Source organism: Equus quagga, chromosome 5, assembly GCF_021613505.1.
Source record: "Equus quagga isolate Etosha38 chromosome 5, UCLA_HA_Equagga_1.0, whole genome shotgun sequence".
NCBI classification, from domain to species: Eukaryota; Metazoa; Chordata; class Mammalia; order Perissodactyla; family Equidae; genus Equus; species Equus quagga.
Window position 1 is genome coordinate 113,660,638 of NC_060271.1, and position 22,773 is coordinate 113,683,410.

General features: G+C 46.1%; 1 protein-coding gene across 1 annotated transcript in view; it reads left to right on the forward strand.

The window, feature by feature from the left end:
• The first annotated feature begins 3,154 nt into the window (after positions 1–3,154).
• The window catches only part of GALNT14 (polypeptide N-acetylgalactosaminyltransferase 14), a 206,500-nt gene continuing 186,881 nt past the window's right edge, over positions 3,155–22,773 (forward strand). The window contains exon 1 of the mRNA XM_046662679.1: positions 3,155–3,283. Within this exon, the coding sequence (XP_046518635.1) occupies positions 3,155–3,283 (129 nt within the window). The remainder of the gene's footprint in view (positions 3,284–22,773) is intronic.

Sequence of the window (22,773 nt, forward strand, 5' to 3'; positions counted from 1 at the left end):
TGAATGACTCCCATCTGCTCCAATACCCGATTTACTCTGTAATGTCTTCGGCTGCGAGGAGACAAGAGCTTATACGACTTGCCAACCACAGGAGTGGCAAAAAGAGACCTACTTCAGGGACACAGAAGGTTAGAACCCTATATGTGTGAGCTGCAAGGGTCTTCGAGAGGGCATGCCATTACGGATGGGGAAATTGAGGCCCAGGAAAATGAGGAACTTTCTCTAGAACATCAAGACCAGAGGTGTAGATCCAGTTTAGGGCACCAGGATATTGCTAATTCAGAGTGTACTTATTTTTCTTACTTCCTGCCATGTTAAATCTTTTGCAGGGAGCTTTTCCTCCCCATATAGGCTGTGATGAGAAAAAAGTAACTTGGATTAATCGCTAACGATAGCTAATCCCCCACTGGGATCAACTGTGCTCTGCATTACTTAAGCTGGTTATTAAAGTTTTAAACATCCGCCAGAGCCTGGGGGACCCCTGAATATGCTGGGTCCTAGGAGAGACTTACAGGGCTGGGCCCTGCGTGGAGACTCAACTGGTTTCCAGACGTTTAAAGTCCCATCTGAAATCTCTTTCAATCCTAATGACAGTTTCTGGCTTGACAATCCAGACTAATATGCCTTTCGGCTGCATCAGGCAATGACTCCTGGCAAAACTGGATTTCCTTGACAGCTTCCATAGGCCCAGGGAATCTTCTCCACTTGAGTGGAGGACAAAATAGTGATTCAAGAGGCAAGCATCTGGGAAGGAAATCCTTGCTCTCCCGGCAATGCAGGCCCTGCATAAGGCTGCCTTGGGAAACCCAGGGCCTCAATTTCTCCAGATGCCAAACGGTTAGAGTCAACCACCTCAGCAGCACAGCAGCAGGCAGTGTGGCGCTGCACCATCTCAAAAGCTTGGCGGTGGTGTTGTGTAACTGTCTGCCATCTGTTACTCAGAAGCAGCCTCACAAAGCGCTGAGCAATGGGCTACGGTGCTGCAGCTCCTGCGTGGAACTGACAGCATCTCAGCGGCTTGCCTGGGGGTCCCCTGCAGAGCCTGCCGCAGAACACTTTGCAGGCCCAGGCCTGCAGGTCCAGGGTGAGGCTCCTGGAAGAGATCCAGGGAGCTAAAGATGCTGCAGAGGTGGGTTCTCATGCTGCTCCTCCAACCCCTCCCATGACCATGATCTACCTGGACTTTTGCCCGGCCAAAGTGGTGGCTGGGAGGCCACCCCAACCTTTCAGTGTATAGAGTTCTAATACAGGCAAATCCTGGACCATCCCCAGGGTTCTGCGTGATGGCCTGAGAACTCAGCCGAATCTTGAGATGGCCTGGCAAGAGTGCTCAGCTTTTGTGGGCTTGTTTGATTTTCATCTCTGTTCTGAACCAAAAACTTCTTATCTAAGCCTAGCCAAGAACTCTTTGGGGCTGTGAGACAGGACTGCCCTGTGGCTGAAAAACAAGGTAGCAAATACAGGGGGCTTTCAGAGATTCCTCCATTCCTGATTCCACTTCTTGGAGGCTCCATCTCACGGGAGAATGAATTCCAGAGGCCTGCTTTACAGCTGCCCCACCTCCTGTAGGGTATGGGGGTTTCCCCTATGCTGTGCTCTATGGGGCAAGAGAGGCAGGGAGGATGGAGGCTACAGTAGTAGGTGCATCATTTTCACCTCCCCAAGAAACTTGATGAGATAAGCATATATTAAAACGGCACCGTTCCTGCAGCCACCGTTGCCCAGGCAGAGCAAGGTTTTTTTCCTCCCTTCTTTGAGCTATCAGATCATCAGATAACACCAGCACCTTGCATTCAGCTTGCATACTATTCATTCACTTGTCAGAGGAGGTATTATTGTCTCCATTTTACAGATGAGGAATCTAAGGTTGGGGGGAAGGTAAAGGCCTTGCCCATGATTCACAGAGCTAGAGTGGCTGAGCTGGGTCAGGAACCCCTAGTCCAGTGGTATCACCATTATTCCAGCCTAGCTGAGGCCTACATGGGAATCCAATTCAGAATTTTCTCTGCCTCTAGACGCAAGCAGTTTTAGTCTGCAAGAGGGAGGAGGATGCGCTTCCCAAAGGCATTTGGGAAAAGGGACTATTGAAAGATATAACCTTCTGCCCCAGTACCGTCTGCCCAGGGTCACTTTCCAAGAACCCCGTGTGGTTGGCCCAACTTTGTACCCCCTTTCTTGCAAGCACAGAGCCCTGATGCTTATAGGGAGAGAAAACCCTTAAAGGAGATAATTGAGCCTTAATTTTTAAAAGGAATTCTTTAAAGTTAAATTTAGACCAGCTCAGCGTTCCATTAAGCAGAAAAAGTTGCCAGGCACCTGCAGGCAGGCAGAGAAACACCCTGGGGAGGTGCCTGAATTCGGCCTTGGCCAGGGGAGCGAATGGCGGTTGGGGCAGCACGGTTCCAAAGCCCAGCCGGAGGGAGAGTGCATGCAGGGCGGGAGCCGGGTGTGAGCGCCACGTGCAGCCCCCAGCGGTGAGCGGGAAAGTCCTCCCAGGCACAGCTCCTCCTGGCGCGGGCTGGCTCCTCGGTTCCAACCCGCAGCTGGTGGTGGCGGGCCTCGCGGATGCACCGTTCCCGCCCCAACCCAGGGTGGCCCCGGAGCGGCGCCCAGGGCTCGGCGCGGGCGGGCCAAGAACAGCACCGTGCGCCTCGGTCGGCGGGCGGCGGTAGCAACCCCTCTCAGAGCTCCGCTTGCTCCCGCCCGGGCTCCCTCAGAGTCGGTCTGTCTGTTGGGCCCACCCTCCCCCTTTGCTCCCTCCTCTCCCTCCTCCCTCATGTTCCTCCCGGGGTGCCGGGCACAGCCTCGGATTCCTCCCTTCTCGCAGCTCGAGTCAGTTTCCCTGGCGGTGGCAACGGCGGCGCGGGGAGCATCTCGGCGGCCACCGTGCTTCTCCGGCAGGAGCGGGCATCCAGCTTGACTGCCCTTCGGCTTTTCCCTGCCACGCCTCGGGGCGCCCTGCGCCCCCTACCCCTGCTCGCTTCTCTCCGAAGCGGGCGCGGAGCCCTGCAGGATCCCGCCGGCCCTCCACCCAGATCCCGGGGCTGGCGCTTCCTAGAGCGAGGCGCTCTCTGAGACTCCTGCCCCGCCGACCCTGACCGCCAGGGGGTGCCCCAGGGGCGTAGCTCTGGGAGAGGAGAAAGCAAAGGGGACCATGCGGTGCCTGCCTCGCCGCTTGGCGCTGCTGATCTTCGGGGTGCTCTGGATTATCGGACTACTGTTGTTCTGGGTAACCAAGAATAAGTTGGAGGTGCCCGCGGAACCTGAAGTGCAGACCCCCAAGGTACGGGGTTCGGCGGCGCGCCGGGCGCGGGGCAGCGGTTTGCAGGAGGGCGCACAGCCCGCGTGCCGGGTTTGCGGGCTCCTAGGAAGCCAGGTCGGGGGTCTGGGTGCTGCGAGCAGGTAACCGAGTGCCGGCTGCGGCTACAGTGTGATATTTCTAAATTTTAAAAAGCTCGGGGCATCTCTGGACCCGCGATGTGTTTAAGTGGGAGTGGGTGTGTGTGGTGGGCCCGCGCGCGCGCGCGCGCGCGGACAGAGCGGGGCTATCAACTTGGGCAACGCGCCAGGGTCCCGGGGCGGAGGGGGCGCTGCGGAGGAGCCACTCGGTGGGTAGCGGTCTGTGGACGCCGCGAGAGAGTCGCCGGTGGTTGGGTCCGGTGGCAGGGCCGGCCGGTGCTGGCGCCCCCGAAAAGTCTGGCGGCTGCACTGACCTCCTTCCTTCCCGCAGCTGCCAGGCCCGGCAAGCGGAGGCCCGAGGCCCGGGGTGCGCCGCGCGCGCGTGTGCGTCGCGGGCGAGCGCCCTGCAGCCTCCTGGGCAGCTGCTGCCGGGGCCCACCTCTGCTTTTTAATTGTCCCCGAGCCCTTCAGCTGCATTGGAAGTTGAATGTGCCCCGAACACCACTAAAGCGCCTGTAGAAACAGACTCCTTGGTATTGGTGGGAGTTGGGGAAATGGGAAATGAGACTTGGCGGTGGGACGCTGAAGGAGGCCTCTGGGGGTTTCCTGACCAGCCAGGCAACATTTATGCATTGGGTCCAGAGCAGTCTTCCAGGGACAAGGAAAAGGCCTTGGAGGGGCTCATGGTCCCAGCCGGAGACTGAAAAATATGGGGGTGGGGGGGGGCGCAGTATCCCAGTGAGTACAGTACAGAGCGCCTGTGCCGGTCTGCAGTGGTGCTCCTTCCTTAGTTGTATGGGTTGGGTGGTATTATCCTTATTACATGGATTAGGAAGCAGATTCAGTCTTTAAGTAATTTGCCTCCCATCGCTCTACTGATCTGAACCCCAACCTCCGATGTTCAGGATCTTTCCACTAGATCAAGTTGCTTGTCGGATCCCTTTTTAACTCAGTCTTCTGGCTCATATGTTTTGGAATCTTGCCGCTGCTCGGTTGAGCTCCACAAGCATTTCCTGAGACCTGCAGTGGACCATACCTGTGCTGAGGGCCAAGACGGCTCAGGGCACTAGGTATCACAGGAGTCTGGGGACTTCCTGGAGGAGGAGGACATAACAGAACTGAGTTGAGAAGGATGAAGAGGAGCTTTGCCAATAGGTAGGGAGGACATTCCAGGTAGAGGTTAACTGTACCAAACAGGCTCAGAGCAATGACACAGCACATTGTGTGAGTTTGGCATAATTTGAGAATATGGCATGTGGCCAATGACAAAGATGAGGCTGGGGAGGTGTATAAGGGTCATGTTGGGTAGGACCTTCTGGATGCTAGGGGGCTTTGGAGGAGATACTAAGCAGAGGAGTGACGAGGACAGACTGGTGACTTCAAACAGCCTATATCACACTGGATCAATTTTTTCACTCACCTCAGACCTGCCCGTAGATCTGGAGAGCTTTTCTTTTCTCCTGGGTGGTTCTGCTCCTTGTGATGCAGTTAATGACACCTGCAGGGACATGATCTCTGTCTGTTTTGCACTGAACTTCATTACCTTAAGCTTACTTATTCTCAGCCTCACCCAGGGACCTGGGACAAGAGATCGGTTCCCTTCTTCGTGCACTGTATCCTTCCTCCTTACCTGCCGCTTCTCTTCCTGGTGTGTGCTGAACACATTTATCGAACGCAGCTGGATGCCAGGCTCTGTGCTCGTGTTGGGGCTGCTGTGATGAGCACACCATGTCCCTGCCGTTTGGGGCCTCTCACAAGTTCCTGGTTGAGCAGAATTACAAACAAATGAGTAGTGGGGCAGGGTGGGGGAGGTGGTCTAATATTGGCCGACCGGACACGCTACTGTGCAGTCATGGAAGATGGGGGCTTCTTTGACTGCTTGCTCTGTCTTAACATCTTCTCCCGTGTTTCCCCCATTTTCTGTATCTTTTATAAGCATAAATCCTAAAGATTTTAAAAATCTTGATGCCTCATTATTAGGCGCCCTTCTTTTTGTTAGTATGTTTCTCCTTCCAGTTTTTCACCTGTACGTGTGACTTTGTGTGTCCGCATATATGTGTGGTGTGTATTGGTGGATGTATTTGTGTCTGGTGGATGAGCAACCCTCTGTATCTTAGTGTATGTGTATTTGAGGAGAGAGGTGGGGAGACAAAGAGAGGTCCTTTCTCAGCACCAGAACATTTTATTCCCATGACTGATCTAGGTAGGAAATTTGCACGTCCTGTCCGAAGGAGTGCAGTTGTTGGTTCCCAAACCTGACTGCATGTCAGAATCACCTGGAAAGCTTGTTTAACATGTGAGTTTTGGGGTTTATTGCAGAGATTATGATCCTGCGGGTCTGGGAGAAGGTCCTAGAATCAGTATCTTTACAGAGGCTCCATGTGAGTCTGAAGCGGCCTGTTGATGGACAGCATTTGGGAGCTGGATGAAGAATACCAAGTCTGTTGATTTTTTTGCAGTTTGGTTGGGTCCGTGTAAATTTGGCCGAGCGATTTCATTCTTCTTGAATTCCTGGTGGACCAGCCTTGTGTGCAGTCATGTGAAATAACAATAGCTAGCATGTATATAGTGCTTTACAAATTCACAGACTCCGTTTCACATATATTAGCTCACTTAATCTCCACGACAACCACGTAAGGCAGATAATACTTTATGCAGATACGATTGAGTAATGAAGTTAAACAATTGGCCTAAGATAAGAAGGCTGTTATTAAGTGGCAGGATCAGGGTCAAAAATGGAATGGGCTCGTCTTGGGAACTGCCCACGCACATGCTCCTTCTGTGTCACTGTGCTGCATGGACTCCTGGGTCTGCACTCGTGGGTGATGGGGGTAGGTTAGGGATGTTTACAGATGCACGCTGCCCGCCTACTTTCCAGCACTTCCATGGCTCATCCCCAGATGCTGGCCTTTGGAGAGCTCCAGGAGGGTTGGTGGAATTTGTGGGGGAACCATCTCAGAGGGAAATTCTGCTCTGCCCTCGGAGGAGGCCATAGGAAGCAGAGGAAGCTCCTCTGGCTGGACAGAGTGCACCCTGGTGGGGAGGGTCGGATCAGGGGTTGCAGCCTCATTGGGAGGTTGCAGCACCATTGGTTTAGGAATCATTTGCCAGGGCAGAGATTGTTTCCTCAAGGGTAGGTTGAGGAAAATTCCGATGGTAAGAATTCAGATGGGACGTTTGTCTATTATAAGGAAAAATTCAGTCTTTGAGTGAATTCAGTATCCTAGGTTTTCCTAGGAAATGCTCATGCATGGTCATGGGGAGAGCTCTTTCCTTGGACGTGCCGAAGGCTTGGGGAAATTTTCACCCTGCCTGGGCTTCTTCCCAGTGTGGGGGAGGGGGTCAGCTTATTTTCCAAAGCAATAGCAGTGGATTCCCTTCCCTTAAAAATATTTAGAGAAGTTGGGAATGGTGGAGAGCCCGGAGAGGAGAGAGCTGTGGCCAGGGATCCTGGGCTGGGGACTTCCCAAATTTTAGATTCCATACAGCAGATTGCCTTCCCTGGGGTCTGCTGCAGCTTCTAGCTCTGGGCTCCCGGGCCCTTATTCTCCTTTCCTCACAGTGTTAGGAAACATCCTCATTCACCTAGCCATAGGATCTTCAAAATGGGCCTGATACAAAATAAAACCTGTGCCTGGTCACCATCCACATGATAGGGAGAAGGCATGCTGCATGGCTAGTTTAAGAAAATTAATTGGATTTTTCTTCTTAGTTTCAAGAAGAGCTGGTTCTATTATTAGCTCAAGAGGATTTCTTTATGTTTGACTTTTTAATGTTGATTCGATTCTTGTACCGGGCCCCTCAACCCCAAATTCAGCAAAGCTCTAATTCCAAATTGAAAATCATGTAACAAGTTTGATGTCTTAAATCAAACTGTATTTTAGAGATAAATACTATACCATTAAAAAGTATCTGAAAAATGTTTTCATTTCCTCTCTCTGCTATCATTTGTTTGTCATTTGGGGAATTATACAACTGATAGAATTAAAAAAAGAATCAGCAAATTTGTTTCTTATTTCCAAGAAACTAAATTTAGTCCAGGCGTTTAAAGTTTAGTAAAAGCAAAAGCATTTGAGGCCTGAGGGTACTTTCTGAGGAAGATGTTGGAAAAGTAAAGCCTCTGAATAAAGTGGCTCGGGCCCATGTAAATGTGTTTGTGCTGTAGGAGAAATAGAGCAAACACGGTTAGAAAAGAGCTTGTCTTTCTGTAATATTTGCATACTACAAATGCCTTGAGTCTAAGACACTGTTTTATTCTCCACTTAGTAGATAATTTCTCCCATGAAAAAAAAAATCATGAATTTTACAGAGCAATCGTATTAATCTACTGATGTTCAGTGTGCACACACTGGTCTCTGTCCAGGGAATTTTGACTCTGGCAAGACCAGAAGTAGCCCATTATCAGAGGAATGGTCATCCTTTCCTTGGCTTCTGTGTGTGTGGTGCCTGTCCTGGGCTCTGTGCTGTTTTCCCCTCTAAGGCAGCTCCTGGAACAGGTGTGGGGATGGTGTCGCCAGGTGGGCCAGCAGTGGCTGCTGAGAGAGGCTGGGGAATAGGAGAGTAGCAGGTGGAACCTCAAGTATTCGAGAAATAGCACGTTTTTGTTTTCTAGAGACCAAGAAGCTTTTTGTTTTTTAAACTCTGAGCTCTACCCCCTCTCCCACCCTGTCTAATCCCATCAGGCTGATGGGAATTTCTCTGCCCTGGGTCATTTTTGGCCCGCCCTGGGTTGTACCCATGGCCTAGCTTGCTTTCCCAGCCAGCACTTGCCCCCAGGTTCAGGAGGGAGGCCCTGCCCCAGGGACCCGAGATGTGTTCTAAGGGAATCTCTTTGAGTCAGCCCGGGGAGCTCTCTCTCCCCCTAAACCCTTGTTCCCCTGAGTGGCTTGGTGCTTGTGGAAACAGCCCAGGGATCCCTGCCTCAGACCTTCCTGGAGGCACAGAACGATATATATCTGCTCACATCAGGGAAGACAGAGGAGCAAAACCAGGAAGGAAAGAGAAATTAATGTCCCTGTCACAAGCCTCCCCGCCTGTCTGAGATGACGCGTTTTCAAGGTTGCTAGTCTGTTTGTATCATTTAAAAGTGTTAATTTCCACTCATCAGTGGTCATTTATAAACCGAAGAGGGACAGAATGAGGCTGCCTGTTGACTGGTGCCTACGGCCCAGAATTTCCACACAGCCTATTTCACATGCTATCTCATCACCTCCTTTGCCTGCATCTTTTCCCACACCTCCCCCATTCCGAATTTCCAAAATAATCGCATCCATTATCAGGCACCCAGGAACACATTTTGAAGAAGTGTTGCTGTGCCCTTGTTTGGTTTCTAACGTTGGCAGTTTTGTCACTCTTCCAGAGCATCTCAAAGTCCCCAGTGCATTTTTGGAAAACAATCTGAATTAGAAAGCAGAGACAGATTCCCCCTCTGCTCTTAGGGGGCATCTGTGAACCCTGCCATGGCGTTTGCACATTCCACCCCAGAGACCACCATTACAGACCTGCCATCTGTTCAGGGAAGTGAGTCTGGACGTGCCCTATGCCCTCTACAGCTGGTGCTGAGTCTTCCCACTTGCCTGCAGTGACCCTGAGCTGGGAGGTCAGCCTTCCTCCTGGCATGGACCTCAGAGACTCATTGCTCACTGGAGTCAAGGGATAGAGAGCCTGACCCCCTCTTGGTCGCTCCCATCATGTCATAACCGAGTGTGGTTTCACCTTCTGGTTTTTCTTATACATATGGCAGCCTGGACATCTCTTTCTACCCTTGGCAGTGCCAGGGATAATTCCGATTCCTCTCTTCTGGGCTCAGTCTCCTCACCTGTGGAATGGGAGCAGCATGCTATAGCACTGCCTGTCTCTCACTCACTTTGTCAGCAGTCTGAGCTGTTTCGGGTTCCTTGTGAATAACTTTGAAGTGAGACCTTATGGCTATAAATAATTATACCACAGATACTCTGTGTCTATTACTTATCTTTTAATTATTTTACCAGAAACACTAGATTAACCAAAAAAATAAATCAGTGTTCGAGTCCTCAGATGTTGAGCTGATTAAGAGAGAACCCCTTTGGGATACTGAAGAACACACACGCGCGCACGCACACACACCCACACATGCACTCTGGTACCCTGGGGAATTCTGCAGAAGCTCCTGAAATTTGCTGGCTCTGGTATTTTGGTATTTCAGAATAAACGGCCTGATATGACCTTCTGGGGCAGCAGTCTTTGCGTTTGGCAGCGGCTGCTGCCATCACAGGACCTAATGAACACTAGGAAGCTGATACGGGAGAAAGAGGAAGAGATCTCCTCGGTGTGAGAAATTTATGTGCCACCCGGGGAGTCCTCTTTCTTCCTGCTTTGCTTTCCCTCTTCCATCGCCCCCCTGTTCCCCTCCTGCCTTCAAGCTCATGAGGCCTAGAGCAGAGAGCCCCAGGGTACTTGGTCAGGAGCTCCAGGGAGAAGTCTGGCAGCAAAAGAGCCCAGTACTTCCCTGGGGCTCCAAGGTCAGGAGCAGCCTGCCTTGCTGGTCACTGGAGATACAGGGACCGCTCTGGATGCAAAGACAGTTCTTTCTGGAAGAGGGAAGTTGCCGCTCTGGACCACCCTGAGCCGTTCTGCTCGGACACCTTTATGGCAGCAGGAACCCTTATGGCAGGAATGAAGGAGCCATCTGACCTGCTGCCTCCTGGACAATGCCGATTTCAAGTGCAAAGTTTCTTCTGCATACCATTTCCTGGAGACGAGATTAGGCACTTAAAAAAAATAATTAAATTCTCTTCGTGTCACTTGTCTTCTTAACTGTTAGCACTACAGAGATCTTTCAAGGAAATGCAGGGCAGAGAGGCAACTCACATGTGCCTGCCATTGGATTTGAATGCCCAGGGAGAGAACAACCACCCAGCTGCCTCCTTTCTAATGATCTTGTTGTTTAAACCCAATTTGCATCTCATTCGAGACCAGGAGAGAGTGGGAAGAGACATCTGTAGGACTGGTATGACTGCCCTGTCTTGACAAGCTCTCTCCAAAACAGCTAACTGTCCCTTTTCTCTGTCGTCACTGAGATTTGGAAATTAGGATTCTCTTCCTGGTGGTGTGAGCTGAAGATTTATGGAGCTTCTTGTGTTCCTCTGAGAGCACTCTAATCATTTATTTTTCCCCCCAGCCATAGGGAGACTGATCCAATCAATATTTATGCGCCCGTCACTCGCAGCTGCAACGTGCGGGCATAATGGATGCCAAATTCCTTGATGGCCATTGAAAAATTAGCTGGCGCCTGTATTTCAGGCTCATTGTTTTCTAGGATCTCGAGGAGATCAGACCACGTGGTCCACAGATTAATTAAGCCACCCAGATAATTGGCTGTTAATAGATGGCCAGTTGATGGCTGCCAGCTGGGTACTGAATTGACTAAAGTCCTTATGGTGGGTGGGTGGTCTTCATCAAAAGAGGAACTGGCTGAAAGTCTTGACTAATTAAAGGTGAATTGGGAACGGGAAGATAAGTAACTTCTTTCCTGCATGACTTCATGTGATGTTTTACAGTTTACAAAGCGTTTTTGTTCACAAATGCCTCATTTGATCTTTACTGCAACCCTGTGAAGTGGATGTTTTTATTATTCTCCTTTTCTGAAGTATGATGAAGCTGAGGTTTTAAGGGGGAGGAGGCTTTTGGCAAGCTCATCTAACCACTAAGTGGCCTGGAACTCGCTCTTTTGAGAATAAAGCACGTGCTGTTTGTATTATGGCCGTGCTCAACTTCTGGTTAGCTTCCTTTTCCTGGAAATGAAATCTATTTTATATATGTATATACGATATGTATATTTTCATATGGACAAAAAGCTAGTGCTCTTGATGAGAAATGGCTATATAGCGTTGCTTTTCTGCATTCAGAAGGAAACTGAGGAGCGGATCAAGGGACCTATACATGGGAGCCATCTTTACAAGGCCAGGGGACGTCAGGTTTTCTTCCAGGATGGGCCAAGTTTAACTCACCCACAAGCCCTACAGAAATGTTGCCCAGGACACTGCCTTCTGCTGTGTGAAGATGCTGGGCTGCAGTGGCAGACTTGGGTCTCCGGAGAAGTGGAGAGAGGCTCTCCAGCCCCCTCGGTCCCGTGGTGGGCACTGGCTCTGTCCTTGTGTGAGCCCTCACTGGGGTTTGACAGCAGGCAATGAGGCTCTGCTGTCATTCACAAGGCTGCTCAACTCACAAGTCAGCAGGATTGTGCAATTGAGACAGAAACTGTTGATTTGAATCCCTTTCGTGATGAATATGGTCCTTAAACAATCAGAAGCAATTCCCCTCTAAGAGGAAAAATGTCATTTGAAAGAATCTAATACATCCTATTTGAAATGCAAGGCAGGTGTGTGGGGGAATGGCTCCAGGGAAGTGCCTTTGGAAGATACCCAGCATCACCTGAGACCTTCCCTTCGGAAGGCAGAGGGCGCCCTGACTGTGTTTTGCTGTTCCACCTTGAAGGCCCATTGATGATGTAGTTGCTGCCCATGTGTATGCTTAAACTTACGAAAGCATAAAATCAGGAGGCTGCAGATGTCTTCCTGGATATTTTGTCTGCAATTCGGGTAAACTAGCAGAGGGCTCACGGTGGTGCTTTTGTTAGCTGCCAGATCTCCAGCAGAAACATGACTTTTTTCACTGTTGTCCACTTGTACTGAGCATGACAACATTAAGGGAGCTATATTTTTTAAATGTGTGCATGAAGTAAGAACGAAAAGAAATGTACATCTAGATAACTGATATTTTCCCTCCCCACTCAGAGACCCTGATGGTTTTCTACTCATTTGCTCAATTCTGGGTCAGATTAACTCCCTGTCATTCTCCCTGCCTCCCTTAAAACTGAGATTATAGATTCTGCTCCAGGTTTTAGCTTTTCTCTTAAAGCTGAGCATGTATTTTGGAAGACTTCTTGGCAGTGTCTTCTAAAGTTGAAGTATGTGTATATACCTATGACCCTGCAATTCACTCCTAGCCGTAAACCCAACAGAAATGCATAGGTATTTCAATGAATGTCATGCACTCAAATTGGTGTTGGCAAACTTTTTCTGTAAAGGACCAGACAGTATTTTTGTTTTTTTGGGTTATACAGTTTCTGTCGTAACTACTCAACTCTCCTGTTGTAGAGTGAAAGACAACATGTAAACGAATGAGTGGCTATATTCCAACAAAACTTTATTTATGGACACTGAAATTTGAATTTCATATATTTTTCACATCTCATGAAATATTCTTCTTCTGGTATTATTTGCAAATATTTATAAATGTGAGATCCATTCTTACTTTGCAGGGTGCAGTAAAACAGGTGGTGGGCCAGATTTGGCCCACAGGCTGTGGGATCCCGTTTATATAAAGTACAAGAATAGGCAAATCTAATCTGTGGTGTTGAAAGTCAGTTTTGTAGTGACCCTTGGTGGGGGTTAGTGACTAAAAGGGGACAGGGGGCATTTGGGGCGAACTGGTACTATTCAGTTTCTTAATCTGGGTGCTTGTTACTCAAGTGTGTTCACTTTGTGAAAATTCATTGAATGCAAGCTCTTTTCTGCTTGTATGTTCCACTTTAATAAAAAGTTCAAAAGGAAAATCTGAACTGTGTGGCTTCTGACTCTAGGTTTTAGCACCTCATTTGGGGTTAGAGTGTAGCAGTTTTCGTTTTTTATAGCCACTGGTTTCTATTTCCTGAATAAGAGTCTTTGGAGACAGCCAGCCCTGACGGCTTCGTGGTTAGAGTTTGACACTCACTGCTTGGGCGGCCTGGGTTTGCTATTACGTCTCGAAACCAAACCACCCGTCTGTGAGTTGCCATGCTGTGGCAGTGGCTCACAGGAGAACTAGCACGACTTATAACTAGGATATACAACCATGTACTGTGGCTTTGGGGAGGGAAAAAAACAGCAAAAAAACAGGAAGATTGGCAACAGATGTTAACCTAGGGCAACTCAACAAGAAAGAGAGTCTTCGGAGAAAGGCCTTGATATGTCTATCCAGTTTCCCAAATCTTTCTCCCTCTTATATACAGGGAGACATTTAACAACTGGTGTGGTACTGGCACCAGCCGACCAAAGTGCAAGTATGTGCTGAGTGATAACCTTTTAGTTGCTGGATCATAGGAAGATGGGAGAGGGTCCTAGGGGAGGGCAGGGGCAGCAGGAGGACCTGCAGGATGGTAGAAACCCTGAGGAAGACTTGGACTAATCTAGCTGCATCACAGTGACTCCGGGCTGAAATCTACCTATGCTTATTGGTAAGAGGTGGTGGCTTAATTGCAGAGAATGGAATATGGCACAAGCTACTGGCTTGTAGAAAACCAGCTTCTATTTTTTTGCATCCAGGAAAAAAACCCAGAAAATCAACAATCTGAGCCCCTACTAATTGCCAGGTGCTTCCTGTGTCAGCTGTCTATTCTTCCTAACAACCCTGTGTGGTGGCATTATTCACTTCATTTTTCAGACGAGCAACATCAAAGCTGGGAGAAGTTAAGTGACTATCCCAAGGTCATGCTGCTCCTAGGAGTGGGAGCTAGATTCCAAACCAGAACTGTTTGGCTCCAGAGCCCACTCTCCTTCCACTTCACCATGCCCACCCCACGCTTCCTTCTCTCTTGGCACAGTCGCATTGAATCTGGTCTCTTGAAAGAGATGACTTGAGTATATTTTCCTCTTAGCAACCAGCCTTTCGAGCCCGCCTTTGTTCTGCTTCCCAGAATCACACACATCTTGTTTAAACCAGAAGCTGTTGAATGAAACAGTTTTATATCAGAAGCTATCTCTTCCAGGACAAGTCATTTTAAAACAATATTCAAAGAGAAAACTTTACAATATTTTCAGAGAGAAATATGTTGGGCTTTCAGCACTATTTGATGTCCCTGATGAATACTTTTCTCCTAGACAACTGGGAATGCTTCTGTTCCCAGGGTTAAACTTTAGAAAAGGCAGTCTGCAAGGTCTCACATTCTGGAGAGTGTTAGGGTGCTTTAGCATACCTCCAGACTGATTAAAGAGGGAACAGTGAGAAATTGATCCACAGATGCAGAAAATACAAAGGCCAGAGTGAATGGCTAAACACTTTCCACATCACCCCTCGGAGAGTAGTCCCGAATCCAGCATAATAGCACCAATTATTTGGTTGTTTGTGCTGAGGAGTTGAAAGCTATCATGTGCCGGGAAAATACTCAGCATGGAGCAGTAATTATGGATCAGCTGAGGATAAAGGATGCATTGGATTGACTGCTAATTAGATTATTAGCACCAAAAACAAATACCTGCTATTCACCATAAATAAGCTGCATTTATGATATTTTTATTTTGCTTTTTAATGCATGTTCCTTTTTATAATGTGCAATTTCCTTCTTTTTCTGTGCCAAGATTTCCCATGTTCCCCTGTCATAAGCATATTTGTTTATTGAGCTGTAATCAAGTCGTTTTCTTGTTTCCTTCCAGTCTCAAAAGGGGGGTGAAAGAGCTGACATGTATTACTGCCACGTGTCAGGCCCTATGAAGTGTGTTAGGGCTTCTCAGGGAAGAAGTCAGGGCTATTCCAGAGCATGACCCAGGTCTTTTCCTTGGGCACAGTCTTTGTGAGGGGTAAGCGATCGTAGGATTTTCCCTGTGAAATCAGTGCTGGAGTTAGTTGCTGAGGAAATGACCACGTTGTTCTTTTTTTGGTGGTGCTTTGAGGTTTGGTCCTCGTTAACCTGGATTCAAGGAGAATGGGATGGCATTTGGGCACTTCAGGTGCCTGCACCTCCTGTCCCTCCCCCCAAAATCAGCCATCTTCCTCCACGTAGGCTGCCTGTGTGTTCCCAGCAGTGTGAGATCCAGCTGTCTTCCTGCCTGGGGTGGCTATGAGTTCTTGGGTAGGACCATCTGGAAGAGCCCTCAGGAGCTCCCTGAGTTGTCTGGAGAGAGAAGCCGGCTCCAGTAGGACCCAGGGGGCATCTCTGGCCATGCCCTTGATAAGTCATGCAAGGGACTGTTGGTGTCCTGCAGGAGGCCCTGGAGATGGGACTTATTTGCGGCCACCATTATTGCCAGGAGTCTCTGTGTAACGGAGAGGTTTCCGTGGGGAGAGGGGCATGTGACTGCCTTTTGGGAGAAATGCTAGATGCTTTATCTGTGTTAAGGCATTCATTCTTTACAGCCGTGCCACGAGGTAGGCAGCTGAGAGTTAGCTAGAGCTTCCAGTACAGTCATACTGGATGTTTAAGGCTGGCTTTCTAATTAAACAGTGTCTGAGCCGTGCAGGTTGTTAAAATGTTGTCATCAGTGTTATCTCTGGATGAGGTATTGATGATCTTTTTCTTACCAATGAGGAACTTGAGGTTCATAAATGTCCAGTGACTTGCACAAGTCAACAGATCTAATAAATGGTGGAGCTAAGACATGTCTTTGTGATGCTGGAGCCGTGTCACTGGGGTCATTGGCCAGTAAGAAAGACAGTGAGCTCCTTGAAGGAGTTTCTCCCTTTGAGTGCCTAGCCAGTGTGGGGAGACAGGTGTATCAAATATGGAGAGACAGTGGGTAAATGCCCCTGCACCTGGCCACTGGGTTCAGCTCATCAGTTCATCCAGCTAACCCACATGGGCTTTGCTGTGTGGGAAGCCCTGTGCAGGAGATGCCTGAGCCAGGGTTCTGCCCTCCTTGCCCAGGGCGAACTCTGAGGGAGTGGTGGAGTGTAGATCAGTGGCTCTCTGCTGGCCTCTGGCCTCTTCTGCCTCTTGTGTTCTGGGAGAACTCTGTCTCCCTCTTGGACTTGAAGATGCATTGCTTTATTCCTGGAAAAATAGAACTGTGTCGCTAGGATGGCTGTTTAGTGGTGAAAGGGACTGCAAGATCGATATGGATAGAAGTCTTTTCTCTCTTTGGAGTCAAAGTACAAAGTGAGGCAAGGGGATGCTGAGAATCTTTACGCGGGTTCATGGGATAAATGTTTGAGACGACTGATTTGCATTTACTAGGAGTGGTTCTGCAAGGTTGAATTTCTTCCCCTGATCATGTCACTCCTCTGTTAGCTCAGAAAACTGTAGTTGAAGTTTAATCTCATCCCGAAAGCTGTTTTGCTAAAACAGGAACCTGTTATTCCACAGGGCCTCTTATTAGAAGAAGAAGGATTTAGAGCTGTCTTTTAAAGTCATTTCAGTGATTTTTGAAGAAGTACGTTTGCCAAGATCCACTTGTCCCCAAAGTGTCTGCTGTTTCAAAAACCTAGCACTAGTGGAAGGATAACGGGAAAGGAAAACCAGCTTCAGGAGAGAAAATAGGCTCACTGAGCAACCCACTTTAATTTAATTAGCCAGGGGTGCTATCGTGGGTTCCCTACTGTTTTGGGCAACCTAGACCAGGGTTGACCTTGGGCCAAATCCAGTCCCCCGTTCCCCCACTATTTATGGATGGCCTGTGATCCAAGAATGGCTTTTTTACATTTTTAATAGTTGGAAAAAAATTAGAAGAAAAATAATATTTTGTGAACACATGAAAATTATATGAAATTCAAATTTCAGTGTCCATAAATAAAGTTCTGTTGGAACACAGTCACACTCATTCCTGTTCATACTGTCTGTGGCTGCTTTCACACGAGAAGGACAGAACTGAATAGTTGTGATAGAGACTAGATGGTGTATGATAGCTAACATTTTTACTGGCCATTTATAGAAAAGGTTTGCTAACCCTTGCCCTAGACTTTTGCTTCTCAAAGTGTGGTTCATGGGCGAAGGGTGTTGGCATCACCTGGAAGTTTTTTAGAAATACCAGAATCTCAGGCCACTCCACACCTACTGACTTGAAACTTGCGTCTTCACAAGACCCCCAGGTGGTTCCTGTGCAATTAAAGTGTGAGAAGTGCTGCATTAGATAAAGACGAACTCTTGCTCACAAAAAGCCAGTGTTAATCTGTGAATTGTGCTTCCCAAACCAAGGTCTATAATTGGCGCTGCATTTCTCTACGTATTGAATTCCGTTTGATTCTAAGTTCCCATTCCTCCAGGTCGGGTGGAGAGTCCTCTTCTACTTGCAGCTTCACAAGGATCCAGGAGGTTTCCTCGATGCCTAGGAATAGGGGAAGAGCCTCGCATCTTCCCAGCATTGTGGTCACAGCGGTAACATCATTGACCAAGCCCTTGTCATTCTGCTCCTTTCAGGCTCGTGGGTTGCTTGTGATGCTGGGAGCCCCTGTGTCCAGGGTCCCACCTCCTTAGAGGCACCACAGAGTCATTCCTCTTGGACCTTGGCACTCACTGGGGCACACACCACTCGGGACTGGCTGCCTCCATGGTCTTTCCAAGCTGGAGGAATTGCCTTTTTGCATCACCCTCTGGGCTACTTATTCTTTCATTGGAGACCAGCTTTTGCGTACCACCTCCCTGGAAGTAAGGGAGCTTTCCCTCTTGGTTGGGTCTGGGTTAACATACAGAGGTTAGTAGCAGGGCTGGGGTGGGAGTGAGTGGGTAAAATCCAGTAAGCACAGATAAAGACAAATATCCCAATACATTGTCCTACCACACCTACAGTATGTTACAGTGCAGTTGAGGGGACACGACCAACACAATCCAGGACAGTAGCAAATCTAGGCTATCTTCCTGTAGAGCAAGAGGTAAATTCTGTAGGAATTTAGAGAGATGGAGTTTGTAGGCGGCAGGGATGAGAGGGGTCTTTCGAGGTGGCAGGACTCAGCAAGAGTGACTAGAGGTCAGTGGAAACCAGGCGTGGGCCAGAGTGTGGACAAATTTGACAATAAAGGCATTTACTTATTTTTGTTCTAAGATGCAAGTGTGTCTGAAAGTAAACAGATCTCCCCAGTTGGGAATATTATAGTCTATTCACTGGGGACTTTGTTCAGTAAATTTTTGGGCTTTAAGTGTTTTAACTGCTCAGAGGACGCTAATTGCTCTTAAAGGGGCAATTCAGTGAAATTTGAATTTGGCGTTCCCTTTCTCTTATCCCTTTGGCGTAAATGAGGGTTGCTGTGTATGTTCTTTATGTCTCGCCAAGGTTGATTCTGGCTTTTTTTGACTGCCTATTTTCATCTTTAATTTGTGTAGCTGCTTTTAGAGATAGGCCCTGTGGAGAAGGCATCATGCCTGTCTACATTCCCCTTCAACGAGGCCTTGCCAGGGCTGTGGCTGGAAGTCACCTAGTCATGTCATCTGAGGGGTATGCTGGTTATCTGAGTCCAGAAGGCCCGAGTCCATGCACGTTAGTTGGAGGAATTGACATATGAAGACATCCCAGCTGGAGTTATCAGGAGGATGGATCAGGATAAGGGCCTGGAAGATTTTCTTCTTCTTGTGTATGTGAGATAGCCTGAAGTCTGATGGCCCGCTGGTGTTAACTGAGATGTGTGGCTGATCCACTGTGCATCTCTCCAAATTATCTTCTTGGGAAGCTAGACTAGGAAAGGACCTAACACAGTAGATGGGGAAGTATACTCCTGATAAAGTTTTTAAAAGATTAAGTTAAAAAGAATAAAGTGGGATTCAAAATTGTATCCATAGCAGGATCCTATTTTGTTTAAAACAAGGTATATATTGAAAACAATCTTAGAACATCAAAATGAGTGATTTACATAAATGGGTGTTTTCTACTCAGCATTTCTCATTGCTGCTTGTTAATTAATTGATTGATTTAGATTTATTTTCTCCCTAACTCCCTCCACTCGCCACTCCCCTCACTTTTAGATAGGCAACCTATCAACCTAGGTATGTAAACTTCCATAGCTTTCACTGTGCACCCTGTAATCACTATGTAAACGTATATAAACATTTACAGATCTGTTTTGGTCATTATTAAAAAGGAGAGAGAGAGAAATTGATCATATTATATATACTTTGCATCTTACTCTTCATTTAACCATACGTCCTAGAAATCCTTGGGTCAGTTAGCTCATTATTTTTAATGACTGCATAATATTCTACAGGATAGATGTCACTTATTTTATTCAAGCATTTGCTTTTGATGGGTATCCACCTTGTCTCTTGTCACAGCACGCAGTGCTGCAATAAATGTCTGTGCACGCATATTCTTACATGTTGCTGCTTTAACTTCTATAGGATAGATTTTGAGTCAAAGGGAGTCTAATTTTTATATTAATGGATATATTAAGATTGCTTTTAAAAACAGTGTAGTAATCCACATTTCTACTAGCAAAGAGTGAGAGTATTCTTTCCCCAGCATCCCCTTTTTGTAAATGTTGTAATTTTCATTTTGCCAATCTAAAGGTTATAAAATGGAATCTTATTGTAACTATATTTCTCTGACCGTCAGAGAGGTTGAGCATGTCCTCATGTTTATTGTGCTTAAGGATCTGCTCTTCTATGAAGTGTCTATTCAGAGCCTCTGCTCATTTTTCCACTGGGCTGTTTATCTTTTTGTTGTCAATTATGAGTTCTTTGTATGGTATAAATAGCTCTTTATTGGCCATATGTATTGCAGGGTTTTTTCTAATCAATTGTTACACTGTTGACTTGTTTATGGTATATATTGCCATATAATTTTTTTTTTTTTTAAAGATTGGCACCTGAGCTAACAACTGTTGCTGATCTTTTTTCGTTTTCTTCTCCCCGAAGTCAGCCAGTACATAGTTGTATGTTCTAGTTGTGAGTGCCTCTGGTTGTGCTGTGTGGGACACCGCCTCAGCATGGCCTGACAAGCGGTGCCATGTCAGCGCCCAGGATCCGAACCGGTGAAACCCCAGGCCGCCGAATCAGAATGCGCGAACTTAACCACTTGGCCATGGGGCCGGCCCTATTGCTGTATAATTTTTTGCTTGCTTTTATATAGTTAAATATGTCTTTTTAAAAATCGCTAACAAGTCTTCTCTTATTAAAGAGATCTTCCTAACTCCTACATTATATATAGAACATCCTAAATTATCTCTTCTATATGACTTCTAAAAAAACTTTTAAATCTTTAAGTCCATCTGGATTTTATTTTTATGTCTAGTTTGAGGTAGGGATTTAACTCCATTTTCTTCCAAACAGATAGTTATCTGTGTCAATATAGTTAATTAAAGAAACCATCTTTTCCTCAGTTAACTGAAATTCTACCTATATCATATATTTATTTCCCATACTCGTTGGGTTTTAGTTCTGGGAACTTCGTTTTGTTCTGTTCTATTGACTTATTTTTCTGTCACTATGCCAATATCGTACTTTTGACTAAAATTTTCTTATTAAATCCAGTGGTTGCTTCTTCTTAATTAGTCCATTGGATTTCCTAGGTATAAAACCATATTGTTATCAAAATGAGTTAAATTTATCTCTCCTTTTTGAATATTTATCCTGATTATTTCATTATCTTGTTTTGTCACATTTGTGAGAACATTCAAAATGAAATACCACTGCCATCCAGGACTCTTTCTTGATTTTGATGCAAATGGATGTAGTTGTTTCACTATTTACTATCTACTTTTATTAAATATTCTTATTTTAGTAGTTTCCTTTTTCTGTTTTACTTCAAGTTTTTATTAGAAGTGGTTTTAGATCTTTATCATATTTTGATTAAATCATATAATTTTTCTCTTTATTGATGCAGTGAATTATTATTTCCTTATTTTGAACCATCCTTGCATTCCTAGAAGAAACCCTGTATAGTTATAGTTTGTTTTTACATGTGCTCCTAGATTTTATTTGTTGGTATTTATTTGGAATTTTAACATCTATATTTATGAATTCAGTTGATTTGTAGAGGGTTTTTTGTACTCTCTCTGAGTTTAGATTTAAGAGTATACTGCTTCCATAAAATGAATTACAGAGGTTTTTTTTTTAAACATGTGGGAATTGTTTAATAACTTTGACATGTCTGTTCTTTAATGGCCACGTAAAACTCAGCTCTGAAATTGTCTAGTCCTATTGACTTTTCCATTGGAATCTGTTTAGTCAGATTGTACCTTACCTTTTACTTTATCTAATATTAATATTATTTTCATTTGCATTTGTCCTTCTGTTAATTTTCAACCTTTCTTTATTACTTAAAGTACGTTTCTTGCAAATAACCTATAGTTCTCTATAAACTCGAATGCCTATTTTTATTTTTCAATCCAATCTGATAATGTTTGTATTTTAATAGAAATATTCAGCTTTTTATAGTTAGTGAAATAATTGATATGTGGAAAATTTGCTATTTATTTTCCTTTATCTTTCTCCTTTTTATGATTTTTGCTAGTTTGGCCAATTACTATTTCAACGCCTCTTTCTTTTGTTAATTTGGACCTCTTACTGTACCATCAACACTGACTGTTACCTTCCTTTTGAGGACATTCCAATACATATTTCTATAAAAATAGGTTATCAACGAGTTTTCCCTGCCAAGATGTTTTACTCCCCCATTCATTATCAACCTAATAAATGAACCTTTCAGGAGTACTTCTCCTTCCTTACAGTGAAGGCTGATGCAACTTAGAAGACTTTTACTCACTCCACCTTCTACCACCTCTAATTTCTAGATTTTGCTAAGATTATTTAACACTTCTAGAGCTAAATGTCATTCTTCTTTGAAGAATGCCTCTTTTCTTTCAAGTGCTCTTATTTGTCACTTACATTACATATTTCCAGCACTTTAATACCATCTATTTAGGTTTAACTGCGCAAATCACAAGGTTCATCTCTCACCCCTGTTTTCTCTTCTCTTCGTCTCATCCATCTCAAGATTTCTGTTTGAATTCATTCATGTTTTGATCTGAGCATTTTCCTCAGATGGGGTATGTGTGTTATATTTTCTATGAATCCTTGTGTATCTGCAAACATTCTGCAAATTGGACAGGTGGTTAACATCTGGCTGCGTGTCTGGTGTTCTGTGGATGGTTTTTCATTGTCTTCTGTATTCCAGCTTTGCAGATGGCAGGTTTACTTGGAGTCTAATTACCTTTCCTTTGTAAGGTACCTGTTCTTTCTGTTTGGGGACTTGTGAGATTTTCTTCTTATCCTTTGAGCTTAGGAACACACCTTGAGGTATGTCTTTTCCTATGACTCCTGTGAGGAGCTCAGTTCCAATGGCAGACTCAGGTCTTTCTCCAGGTCAGAGAAATTTTCTTTCTTTCTTTTTTTTTTTGGTGAGGAAGATTGGCCCTGAGCTAACATCTGTTGCCAATCTTCCTCTTTTTGCTTGAGGAAGATTGTTCCTGAGCTAACATGTGCTGATCTTCCTCTATTTTGTACATGGGATGCCACCACAGCATGACTTGATGAGCAGTGTAGGTCCGTGAACAGGATCCAAACCCATGAACCCCAGGCCGCTGAAGCAGAGCACATGACCTTAGCCACTACACCACTGAGCCAGCCTGAAATTTTCTACTTTCGTTGGTTTAATTCTTGTCTATTCTTTGTTTGTCCCTTTTTCTCTTTCTGGGATTACTGTCCTTCACAAATTAGGT